The sequence below is a fragment of the Haliotis rufescens genome, unplaced genomic scaffold (assembly GCF_023055435.1).
Source record: "Haliotis rufescens isolate VD_foot unplaced genomic scaffold, xgHalRufe1.0.p SCAF_13, whole genome shotgun sequence".
Taxonomy (NCBI): Eukaryota; Metazoa; Mollusca; class Gastropoda; order Lepetellida; family Haliotidae; genus Haliotis; species Haliotis rufescens.
In genome coordinates, this window is record NW_025963813.1 from 32933630 (window position 1) to 32947727 (window position 14098).

Genomic DNA, 14098 nt, shown 5'->3' on the forward strand with positions numbered 1-14098 from the left:
GAGGCGATATCAAAGGAGCCGCTCAATATACGCAGTGTCGTCCGTTTCGCGTGAACTACCACCCTACCCTGTCAGTAAGAGTTATGTAATCGGTACACAAATATATTTGGTGCGATGTCAGTGTGGAAGGAGTTTGAATTACGTCCGCCAGTGGCCACAGAAAGTATAGTACCAATCAACAAGGCCAATGCCGTACTAATAACCTAGTGACTCGCGTAACAACGGCTGTCAATATGTCTGCTACATCTACCATACCATCATCCCTGTCACAACTGGCGTATTAACGGCTTATTCAAAATATTAATTGTAGAAATGTCGTTACCAGACTAACGTACGTCGTATTCAGTCCTCAACTGGATGTTACATTCCTTATATCAGTTAACAGCCCTGTTTGTGAAAATATTTACTAGACATAAGATTTAAAGACTAATAAAATCAATTGTAAGACCGCATAGACCATAAAACCGAATAAAATATGTCTTGGTATCATCTCTTGTGTATTAGATGATGGCAATGACCGGAAATGTTATAACGTTAGATTAAGAAGGAGAAACATTAAAGTGTTTTACAATACTTGGAAACATGAGCAATAAGATGTAGCAACATAAACATGCATGGAATAGGGGAAAAGGATGAAAACAAATTGAAAAGGATTTTAATATAAAATTATCGAACTAAATAACTTGCCTGAACAGAATGGGTACCCAAACTTGTTTGACAGTTATTCGTGTGTTGTAGACTGTCGAATGGGACACATGTGTGTACGTAGGGTAGGCATATCTATTGCAAGTTTTAGTACTCATACACTTTCTCTTTTTGTGTTTTGTTTGTTTGTTAGTTGTATAACGCCACACTTAGCAATATTTCAGCTGTATGACGGCGGTCTGTAAATAATCGAGTCTGGACCAGACAATCCAGTGATTGACATCATGTGCATCGATCCACGCAATAGGGATACGATGACATGCATCAACCAAGTCAGCGAGCCTGACCACCCGATCCCGGTAGTCGCTTCTTACGACAAGCGCTGTCGCCCTTTTACGCCAAGAATGGTTTGTTGAAGATCTTCACGGGTCTATTGAATGCAGGGATTTGTGTAAAGTCATTCAGACAGCATACAATGCCAACTAAAAAATTATACTCAGTGTCTCCGCAAAGTAATATAGTACGGTACTTAGAGTACATGTGAGATTATACTCAGATTAGGGAGATGTTTTATCCATATAACGTGTTATTATTCTACCTAACAATGTATTTAATGAAATGAATGCAAAACAAACTCAACGGCTAAAAGGTTTCATTGAAAAAACTACCCGTAGTCTTGACTAATAAAACAACTGCAACCCGACACAGATTAAACGCACTTACAAACACAATCATAATCTGGTTAGTCTGTATCACTCAACGAGGCCGCTTACTTTGCCCACAGTATGAAAGTATTGGGCAGTTCAGTAATTAGGAGCCAAAACCAGGCAGGTACGCTGGTCACACTTGACTGGTCTGACTGATGATTAGGTCGTCTGACAATTGTGAGTGAACCATAGCAAGAAGTATCTGCGAAACTATTTGCTCCTTTTATGGGACCGATTAGTTTTATGACCATGGGCCTCGGCACAAGCGTGGTGTTGGAAGACAAGTTATACATGTACATCCGATATGGTGACTGTTTTTCGCTATTCATATTCTAAATACATTCATAATACCACAACATTTTAGTACTCCTTGAAACTTTACAATCACTTCAATATGTACAATAGATTGAACGAGAACACTTGATATATTGCAGATTATTAAATCATTGTCTCTATTATCAGCCGCTACGTTTGTATCGTTTGCATTGTACAAAGAAATATTTTATCTGTCCTTTTGCAGATTTAGCCTCAGAATATGCTCATTCGAATTAGGAACGAAAATAATTGCTTATCATGAGTACATATGATACAGTTAAAAGTTACTTGTACACTGTAGACGTATTCACTTTAAAGTCGCATACGACCTTCGCGAGCGAGTTGAATGATCCAGGTTAATTGGAACGAAGTCTAGAGAGGGTTATACAGTTTTGTATTTGGTAATGTGTAGGTTTGTTAAATATAATTTTTTTCATTCCTTTTATTTCAATATGTAAAAACATAACTATGCGCTTAAAAACAGAGCTGACTTGATGGGAGATAGCCACCTCAGATTGTCTGTTGGACACGGTTTAACCTTACTGTGTCCTCACCCTGGTTGTTGTTACCGTTGTTATAAGGGATTAAGAGCTAATTGCATTTTTGGTTACAGTCTGTATCACTAAAGTGGACATGTGCAGGTGAACTCTGTTCAATTAGTATATGAAATGCCCCAAAATGTGAACTCCAGACAATAATAACCTGAGGGTAAATCCACGTGCGTCTGCCTTTCCCCTCGTTCACCTTCGAAATCCTTGATTATTATATCATGCCAGAGTTCTGAAATTCAGTGACAATGTTGCTGAACAATAGAATCTGATGGACGTTTTGTGCAGAACCTGTTTGACACTATGTGTTCCAGGACCACTAACACTCTGAGCTGAAAAAGTTTGGTCCTAACCGCACCCAACATCTACAAGTAATTAACAGTCCCATGCTGAGACCTTTCTCAAAATTCAGACCGGTGGCAGGTTGCCAACAAAGAGAAGAAAATATCGCAACCCCGACACGAGTGTGCTAAGTCAAACAATGAACTTACGACCGGCAGAAAACAACTCCAGTTGAGTATGCCGATGCTGTATCTCAGCCGTGTTGGCCTGAAAATTTAAACATGCTAATTAAATCCAAAATCGTATAATTATTTTTAATAGAAACCGTATCTTAATTTGTTCTTGCACTGTATCATATCGTGTATTTCATCTGTATATGTGTAATGTGTATATGTATCAATGACTACACTTATACCGCATAACCTGCAACAGACTATAATTAATCACCTTATTATTGTCTCTCCATTTACCATGGCTGACTGCACTAATACCCTTTTAACAGTGGACACCGATATCAGTATACATGTAGGCTTTTTGTTCAAAAAGGAATATGCAAGAAATTATATGTAACAATTAACTGTGTACTAATTACATGTTTGAATGTTATCAGTTTTACGTTCTGAGATACAGTGATGTATGCATCTTCTAAAATCTTCTAAAAATATAATAAAATACAAAACTCTCTGCCGTAATTTTTTGTGGAAATCATTCGATCAAGTAAAAAATGACTGCGTGACAAGACGAATCAACTATTTATACCCGATAAAAGAAACTGCCGTATTTTAGGAACAGTTCTATAACAAGACATTTGAAATTTCTAACAAGCAGATACATTAGAGACAGTGACTAGACTACAGGTACGTAATCCGTATCAATCAAAGGTGTAAAAAAACTGAAAATCATATCTGTCGGAGACCTACCAAATTACCAAGTTTTATCATTACTATATTTATTACAATGCAAATACTTTAGTGATACATTTTTTAGAGGAGAGGGCATACACACAAGTATATTGCTTCCGTGTGTGAATGCAGGTTGTACTTGGTATCTCAGTTCTCAGTTTCATACCGGTTGTATAACTGAATTTGTATATGGAACCATGCGTACAGCATGACAATTACTTGCTATTCGTCAGTTTACAACACACATAACACGGTCAAAAATTTTAGGCACCGCTTTTGCGAGTTATGTAGTACAGTAATGTTATATTAAAATCTATTTCAATTTGTTTTCACCATTTTCCCTATTGACAGTCGTTGTTACGTGCGTCACTAGGGAATTAGTACGGATTGACCTTGTTTATTGTTTCTATACTTTGAGGATTTCTGTGACAACTGGCGGACGTAATTCAAACTCCTTCCGCACTGACACCGCATCAAATATATTTGTGTACCGATTACATAACTCTAATGGACAGGGTGGGGTGGTAGTTCACCGGACGACACTGTGTATATTGGGCGGCTCCTTTGATATCTCCTCCAAACATACGTTTATTGAATGACCCCCTTAAACGATAATACACATCTCGATGAATATATCAAGGCACTAATTCATCTTTCATAAACATTTTTTTGTCTTTGTGCTTAATATATCCACATATCAACGAACATTTGTAAAACATGTATCCTAAAAAAAATAAACATTTTCAGGCTAGGTATTTGCCCACAGCAACACCTGCATAACTGTTTATTCACGCGTGGTGTGGTAGATCGTAATTGACCGAGAGCAGGTATTGTAGAATCACCTGTAAATATGGCCGACACTGTAATTAGATACAACGTACTAATGAGAATTATCATAAGGAGGCTGTTGTTTTTTCTGAACTGTTACCATTTTCATACCAAAAGTGACAATGCAGTTAAAAGTTGCTTTAGTGTCACAATATTCACTCACGTTTTCCTCAATCGCATTGAAACATAATTCCCACTGGTCAGTTCGAAACCGCATGTAATTAAATAATTATTTCGAGATTTCGTTAGAATGTAAGATATTCAGCCAAACGTTATGCAATAAAAGACGAATAGTTTTTTTCATTAAAATACGCGCACGCGTACCTGTATATTGCATACCTGGTGTCACGTAATTGCCCAGTGTGATGTATCAACGGGACATTAAATGGGAAATGAAATAGAAACTAACTAAAATTTAATGTTGTGGAAAATAACTCCAATGAATTGGAGTACACGCACATGAATTCGTATGATAAACTGTCAAAACGTTTTGAGAGGTAAGGCCGGGTTCATTAAAGATCGCTACAATATGTAAAACAGGTGAAATTTGTAGAACTAAAGGAAACATCCAACCAAATGCCCTTTTTAAATAGTAATGTAATGATATAATATAAAGTATATTTCACATGATACAATATACTTTGCAAACAGTTAGTTGATGCTTGAAAGGGACTGACGTAAACATGGACGAAATATTTTAATAACGCCGTAAAATAGTTGAATTAAGTAAAAATTAGTTAAATTTTGTGTCATGATACTTGAATAAATACATTTAATGTATTTGCGAAAAAAAACATGAGTTTTGAGTAAAGGAACATATACTCGCCCATGGGCCAAACCCTTTTTCTCGCCCATGGGCGAAATATTTCAATATCGCTATAAAATCGTTGAATTAAGTTAAAATGAGTTAAATTTTGTGTCATGATACTTGAATGAATACATTAAATGTATTTGCGAAACAAAAACATGAGTTTTAAGTAAAGGAACATATTCTCGCCCATGGGCCTGCCCATGGGCCTACCCATGGGCCAAACCTTTTTCTCGCCCATGGGCGAAATATTTCAATATCGCTATAAAATAGTTGAAATAAGTTAAAATGAGGTAAATTTTGTGTCATGATACTTCAATAAATACATTTAATGTATTTGCGAAACAAAATCATGAGTTTTAAGTACAGGAACATATTCTCGCCCATGGGCCAAACCTTTTTCTCGCCCATATTTCAATATCGTTATAAAATCGTTGAATTAAGTTAAAATGAATTACATTTTGTGTCATGATACTTCAATGAATACATTAAATGTATTTGCGAAACAAAAACATGAGTTTTAAGTAAAGGAACATATTCTCGCCCATGGGCCTGCCCATGGGCCTACCCATGGGCCAGACTTCGCCCATGGGCAGGCCCATGGGCCAAACTTCGCCCATGGGCAGGCCCATGGGCGACATAGTCTAAATATTGAGTTTTTAAACAATTTTTTTTTCATTTGTTCTTCCTTGGTATGTTCCCATGAAAACGGCATGTTTAATTTTGAAAATACCTTTAACCGAGACTGGGCAAAGAGCGTAGAGTTTCTGGACTTTTGGGTTTCCAGAATTAAAATGGGACGTGTTATATTCTAAAAACTAAAACCCTGTGGAAGTATCTTTGAGTTCTGACTAACCGCCAGTACAGTTCAATGTTTTATGTAATTTCGTTGACATTTGTAATTGGAAATCAAGCATGATAGCGTAAACTGAGATGAATAGTTTCTTTTGCCTGTCAACAAAATATAACCCAATCGTTATACTTGTTTCGCGCGTGCAAGCATTCTTGGATCCGGTGTCATTTTCGAGCTATATAATTCTTTAATACCACACCAAAGACAAAATCCCTTTAAATATATATCAAGAGTTTGAAAGACTATAAAATAAAAACAAAATCATGTTGAAAGTCAATATGTATATATTTCATTAGAGTTGTGTTTTAACATAATGTGTAAAACTGCTTATTATGTTATCCAAATAATAACTTTATGACTTACGGAAGCGTAAAGACACATGGGAGTAAAACCTGACAAGTTTCACAATTTCACTGTCACAATACTTGTTCATTATGACTTTAAAATCTCTGGAAGCACATTCGAAACCAACCTACTACCGAGCACGTCCATCATGACTGTGCATTACGCTCGCCTGAACACGACGTCGCACAGATGACTCACTGCCATTCCTCAAGGAGACATTGTTTCAGTTCTTGACCGTTGACTGGTGCCACTCTTCGTCTTCTCATCTGTCGGTCAAGGTGATCCCGTAAATGTTCGATGGGGTTCATCTCAGGAGAACTAGCCGGCCAGGGTCAAAGACAATGCCAGCATGCCAATGCTGGAAGACAATGCCACGTTGCTGTTGCTGAATGAATGGCTGCACAACGGGTCTCAAAACTTCATACCGATAACTCTTGGCATTCAGGTTTCTCTGAATAATAACCAGCCTCGTTCTGACATAATAGCATATACCTCCCAAGACCATGACGCCACCGCCTCCACATGGTTGAAGGGGGTACGGGTGGCCCAATCGTCTAATTCTAATCGCCACGATTCGCTGTGCAAAGTTGCGTCCCTCGGCACGCCAGAAACCTATGATTGTGGGTTCGAATCCCGGTTCGCCACGATTATGTTTCTAGGTTTGTCAGCACCATACCCGTGCTCGTGGGTTTCACCAAAGTGGTAAACGTCTGAGACCTGCATCACTTCGGGCTTTCCTCCCACATTAAGCTGACACGCCGTGATATAACAGGAATACTGTTTAAAAGCGGCGTTAAACCCAACTCACTCACTCACTCACTGACTCCAAATGGTTGAACTCGTTGAACACAATTTGGCGCTAACGTTCACCTGTATACTAGCTTCCAACCATCATTTCTGTACAAGCAATATGTACTCTCATCGGAGAACATGACGCGTCCCTAGTCTCGCACTTGTCAACGCCGAACCTTCCTCGCTCATGTCAACCTGTTACGTCGGTTTTGACGTGTAACGTCAATCTGACGTAGGGGCAAGGTGGTCTTATACCACGTTCTCTTAATCTCCTAAACACTGTCGACTGGCCCTGTGTCGCTGTAATGAAGATGCTTCGGAGGTGAATGGTGCGGATGTAGCGGTCATAATTGGGAGTGGTCACCCGTTGTCTTCCCGCATCTACGCCTGTCAGCGTTGCATAGATATATAGATAGATAGATATTCTTTATTGCCTCGAATTGAATGAAGATAACAATATGCAGATATAATTAAGTTACATGATTAACATGAATTGGGGGTATATTTACACATGTTCAGAAACATACAAGTTTTTTAGCAAGTATCGCCGTTTAAAGCGGATTACGTTAATTAGTAGTTCTGGTAACATTCCCAATTTTCACACAATTGCCAATTTCTCCTGCTTTTTGTCACCGAATACATTTGGTTGTATTTGTGCGACGTATTTAAGTCCTAATTTACATTGATGTTTAAGTTACCAAATAGTAGAAAAACATTTAGTTGGTATACTTTCTTTTAGACATTAGGTAATTAAAGCTATAATGCAACAGCGAACTTTCTTTTCTTACCTTGGCAATATTCATCGAGCGATAAATAACGTAATTATAATATTATCATAAATATTAACCGACGCGGCACTTGTGTATCATCTGAAGTTGGGGATGATAATTGCCATTAACTATTTCTTCTGAAGCAACCGCCTCAGTGGTTTAGAAGATAGAGCATCAGGCCGGAGAGCGTAGGCCGCTGGTTCGATCCTCTGGCCACGTCATACCAAAATGTAATACTGTTAAAAGTTGGTACTTGTTGTTCCTCCTTCTGCCGCTCGGCGTTAAGGGGATCAAACGAGGACTCCATCAGTATACTGTGTCTGAGTGGGATATCGCTTCACCTCACCTCACCTCACGTCACCTCACCTCACCTCACCTCACCGCACCTTCGCGAGTAAGCAAGTATCAACATGACTATTCCATGTTCCAGAAACGTGCACCTGGGCTTGTATCAATGGCGGAATACTCTCAACGAGCACCTGCTCCTGTTCCTGTCCAGGAGGATGGTCCGGGGACATTTGTGGTATGTAGATGACATATTACTGAAAACGGGGATGGTCCAGGGACATTTGCTGTATTTAGATGACATATTACTGATAACGGGGATGGTCCAGGGACATTTGCTGTATTTAGATGACATATTACTGATAACGGGGATGGTCCGGGGACATCTGTGGTATGTACATGTAGATGACATATTACTGATAACGGGGATGGTCTGGGGACATTTGTGGTATGTACATGTAGATGACATATTACTGATAACGGGGATGGTCTGGGGACATTTGTGGTATGTAGATGACATATTACTGATAACGGGGATGGTCTGGGGACATTTGTGGTATGTAGATGACATATTACTGATAACGGGGATTGTCCGGGGACATTTGTGGTATGTAGATGACATATTACTGATGACGGGGATGGTCCAGGGACATTTGCTGTATTTAGATGACATATTACTGATAACGGGGATGGTCTGGGGACATTTGTGGTATGTAGATGACATATTACTGATAACGGGGATGGTCCAGGGACATTTGCTGTATTTAGATGACATATTACTGATAACGGGGATGGTCCGGGGACATCTGTGGTATGTACATGTAGATGACATATTACTGATGACGGGGATGGTCCAGGGACATCTGTGGTATGTACATGTAGATGACATATTACTGATGACGGGGATGGTCCAGGGACATCTGTGGTATGTAGATGACATATTACTGATGACGGGGATGGTCCGGGGACATCTGTGGTATGTACATGTAGATGACATATTACTGATGACGGGGATGGTCCAGGGACATCTGTGGTATGTAGATGACATATTACTGATGACGGGGATGGTCCGGGGACATCTGTGGTATGTACATGTAGATGACATATTACTGATGACGGGGATGATCCAGGGACATCTGTGGTATGTAGATGACATATTACTGATGACGGGGATGGTCCGGGGACATCTGTGGTATGTAGATGACATATTACTGATGACGGGGATGGTCCAGGGACATTTGCGGTATGTAGATGACATATTACTGATGACGGGGATGGTCTGGGGACATTTGTGGTATGTAGATGACATATTACTGATAACGGGGATGGTCTGGGGACATTTGTGGTATGTAGATGACATATTACTGATAACGGGGATTGTCCGGGGACATTTGTGGTATGTAGATGACATATTACTGATGACGGGGATGGTCCAGGGACATTTGCTGTATTTAGATGACATATTACTGATAACGGGGATGGTCTGGGGACATTTGTGGTATGTAGATGACATATTACTGATAACGGGGATGGTCCAGGGACATTTGCTGTATTTAGATGACATATTACTGATAACGGGGATGGTCCGGGGACATCTGTGGTATGTACATGTAGATGACATATTACTGATGACGGGGATGGTCCAGGGACATCTGTGGTATGTACATGTAGATGACATATTACTGATGACGGGGATGGTCCAGGGACATCTGTGGTATGTAGATGACATATTACTGATGACGGGGATGGTCCGGGGACATCTGTGGTATGTACATGTAGATGACATATTACTGATGACGGGGATGGTCCAGGGACATCTGTGGTATGTAGATGACATATTACTGATGACGGGGATGGTCCGGGGACATCTGTGGTATGTACATGTAGATGACATATTACTGATGACGGGGATGATCCAGGGACATCTGTGGTATGTAGATGACATATTACTGATAACGGGGATGGTCTGGGGACATTTGTGGTATGTAGATGACATATTACTGATAACGGGGATTGTCCGGGGACATTTGTGGTATGTAGATGACATATTACTGATGACGGGGATGGTCCAGGGACATTTGCTGTATTTAGATGACATATTACTGATAACGGGGATGGTCTGGGGACATTTGTGGTATGTAGATGACATATTACTGATAACGGGGATGGTCCAGGGACATTTGCTGTATTTAGATGACATATTACTGATAACGGGGATGGTCCGGGGACATCTGTGGTATGTACATGTAGATGACATATTACTGATGACGGGGATGGTCCAGGGACATCTGTGGTATGTACATGTAGATGACATATTACTGATGACGGGGATGGTCCAGGGACATCTGTGGTATGTAGATGACATATTACTGATGACGGGGATGGTCCGGGGACATCTGTGGTATGTACATGTAGATGACATATTACTGATGACGGGGATGATCCAGGGACATCTGTGGTATGTAGATGACATATTACTGATGACGGGGATGGTCCGGGGACATCTGTGGTATGTAGATGACATATTACTGATGACGGGGATGGTCCAGGGACATTTGCGGTATGTAGATGACATATTACTGATGACGGGGATGGTCCGGGGACATTTGTGGTATGTAGATGACATATTACTGATGACGGGGATGGTCCGGGGACATCTGTGGTATGTACATGTAGATGACATATTACTGATGACGGGGATGGTCCGGGGACATTTGTGGTATGTAGATGACATATTACTGATAACAGGGATGGTCCGGGGACATTTGTGGTATGTAGATGACATATTACTGATGACGGGGATGGTCCGGGGACATTTGTGGTTACGTAGATGACATATTACTGATGACGGGGATGGTCTTTGGACATTTGTGATATGTAGATGACATATTACTGATAACGGGGATGGTCCGGGGACATTTGTGGTATGTAGATGACATATTACTGATAACAGGGATGGTCCGGGGACATCTGTGGTATGTACATGTAGATGACATATTACTGATAACGGGGATGGTCCGGGGACATTTGCGGTATGTAGATGACATATTACTGATAACGGGGATGGTCCGGGGACATTTGTGATATGTAGATGACATATTACTGATAACGGGGATGGTCCGGGGACATTTGCGGTATGTAGATGACATATTACTGATGACGGGGTGGTCCGGGGACATTTGTGGTATGTCGATGACATATTACTGATGACGGGGAGGTGGGGCACGTGTGATTTTCTTCGCCTAAAATGTTTGAGAACGTTTGTGTTTTCTGATTGGATTACAACACCCAAACGCACTGTCTCGTACTTTATTTAAATTTAAAACGGATCATGGAAGTTTGACATTCATAGATATTTGCTTAGGTTCAGTAATATCATTAGAAATATAGACGACGTATGTAAATATACTACTCAAAGTTTTTGCTAAGGATCACCACTTCAAAAGGTAAAACGTCAAATTGTGTGCATCTGTTTACATAGCAAACGTCAATATTGCGTGGTGCGTGAAGACATGTTTAATGAACAAAGGTCCTGACATGTGCCACACAATGCCAACAAACAACATGTCATCAATAATTAATCAGATCATTTCTGTTTGAGGGGGGTATGCTACTGATGAGGGGAGATGGTCCGGGGACACTTACCCTATGTAGATGTCAAGTTACTGAAAGTGACTGTAGTTTTATTTAAACCAGTTTGTGAAATTTGTTTTTTGATGACGATATCAACAAAATCAAAGCATTTGTATCACATCAAAGAACATGACAAACATGTTAAGCTGCGTTGTCAAGAGGGTAGAGTATTTGATGTGGGAATGTATTAAATTTTACAGAAACTTGTCAGCGGAGCTGCTCTAACGGTGGTATTCTGAGTTCCGTCACCTGCACGTGCGCATGTGTCTCGCCCTGGGGTGGAGAGACCTGTCGTATGTATTACTTACCATATCATGTTGTCACCAATACCTCTACACGTGACTCTCACAAGAGACCTGAATCTTGATGCATCTTGTTTGAAGGAATTAGCATTCAGTGTCAAGGACTAGTGTTTGTTTGTTTGTTTGTTTGTTTGTTTGTTTGTTTGTTTGTTATTTAACGCCACACAGCAATATTCAAGATATATGACGGCGGTCTGTACAAATCGAGTCAGGACCAGACTGTCCAGTGTGTGGCGTCATGATCATCGATCAACGCAGTTGGGATACAATGACATGCATCAACCAAGTCAGCGAGCCTGACCATCCGATCCCGCTAGGATCATGTTACGGCACGCATGGGTTGCTTCTTACACGGATCTTCACTGATCGGGTCAAGGACTGCAACGCGTGTTGATCATCTGTCAGTCACAGCTATACCTGACATTGTGACACATGTACATGTATCAATCACATGTCTTTTCTGTCGGAAATACATAACCTGTTAGTCATACCTATCATGGCCGCATAATATTCATGTTCATTTTGACAGAAACCTGCAGTCGATCCTGTTCTAATGGCGGTGTACTGTCTGCGGCCACCTGCACGTGTGCATGTCCGACACCTTGGACTGGAGATACATGCCGTGAGTTGACAATATAGCTGCACATTATATACTCATGTTAACGCAAAATACGGAAACCGCCAAACATTTGTTACGTGTCGATTCGAAAATTGAAACAATATGTTAAACCAGAAATCTGGACGTAAAAGAACTGAGTGTGAAATGAACAAACAACAACAACTGCTATACAATCAAGAAATGTATTATGAAATTAAGTCTGTTTACAAATCAACACAAATTACTGCACAGCAATTACAATGGCAGTACACAATAGAGTGGTTGTACAGTATTCAATGGCAATGTAATATGCAGTGGTAAGTATCAAATACAAAATTGCACTGATGATAGCAAAAGTCAGTGATAAAGCCGGCGACAGTGGTCGAGCTTCCGAGATGGGCAAGGCAGGGCTGATGAGTGATCCTCACATGAAAACTGGTCTTGACATGATGAGATGCGTGAGATATACCTGAACACGCCCTTGTTCCACTACATAGTGCCCTCACCAGTCTACCGGCAGAATACAGAATATTCTGCATGTCCACAGTTTACCGGAAGTTTACATATCACACTAGCATCTATATATAGTAACTTCTTTACGACTGCTTACATTAAATAGTACAACATTCCTGACGACTAATCACTGCCCAAGTACAATGCATTGAACTTCTACCGAATCTCAACAGAAACAATGTAACAGTTACAAATATTGTTCAACAATAAAATGCACTGTCAATTAACACATTGTTCATTTGTTATACGGGACGGTTGGGTAGCCTAGTGGTTAAATCGTTCGCTCGTCATGCCAAAGACCTGGGTTCGATACCCAACGAGGGTGGTGTCCCCTGCCGTGATATTGCTGAAATATTGCTAAGAACGGCGTAAAACCATATTACTCACTCACTAAATGAAGCTACATCTATATGAATGTTTGCGGAATGAACAAAGCCACGTATTCTGCTGAGCACTGTTGTATATATATATATATATATATATCTATATCACACTGTAGAGACGTGCACCCGCTCCTGTGCCAACGGAGGAGCCCTGGATCCTGCCACGTGTACCTGCTCCTGTCCCGGTGCCTGGTCCGGCACAACTTGTCGTGAGTAGTGGGAGATATTAGCTGCTGTAAATTTGATCCCACTTGATCCCAAATTCGTTATTTATTTATTCGTTTTCTAAACTTGACATTCAACTCTTGCAGTCTTGAGACAACTTGTCGGAATATTAATTAGAGGTCATGTGTTTCAGTTTGGATCTTCAACAAATAGAAACTGTTGTCTCTGGTAAAATACGCTACATGGTAGGGGAAATCGATAATTAATTATGACTTCTTTGCAGAAACGTGTGGTGCGTCTTGTTCGAACGGTGGTCAGTTGAACCCCTCGACCTGCGAGTGTTCCTGTGTCGCCCCCTGGACAGGATCAACATGCCGTGAGTAAACACTGTGTTGTGTCCGTTACATGCCGTGAGTAAACACTG

General features: G+C 40.5%; 1 protein-coding gene across 6 annotated transcripts in view; it reads left to right on the plus strand.

The window, feature by feature from the left end:
* Positions 1–14098, plus strand: part of LOC124118155 (neurogenic locus notch homolog protein 1-like) — a 79229-nt gene that overhangs the window by 40407 nt on the left and 24724 nt on the right. For 4 of the 6 annotated variants that reach the window (XM_048394413.1, XM_048394414.1, XM_048394415.1 and 1 more), the window contains exons 16-20: positions 8226–8318; positions 11914–12006; positions 12545–12637; positions 13626–13718; positions 13958–14050. In XM_048394413.1, coding sequence (XP_048250370.1) covers positions 8226–8318; positions 11914–12006; positions 12545–12637; positions 13626–13718; positions 13958–14050 — 465 coding nt within the window. The remainder of the gene's footprint in view (positions 1–8225; positions 8319–11913; positions 12007–12544; positions 12638–13625; positions 13719–13957; positions 14051–14098) is intronic. The other 2 variants (XM_048394417.1, XM_048394416.1) reach the window with 2 other exon arrangements.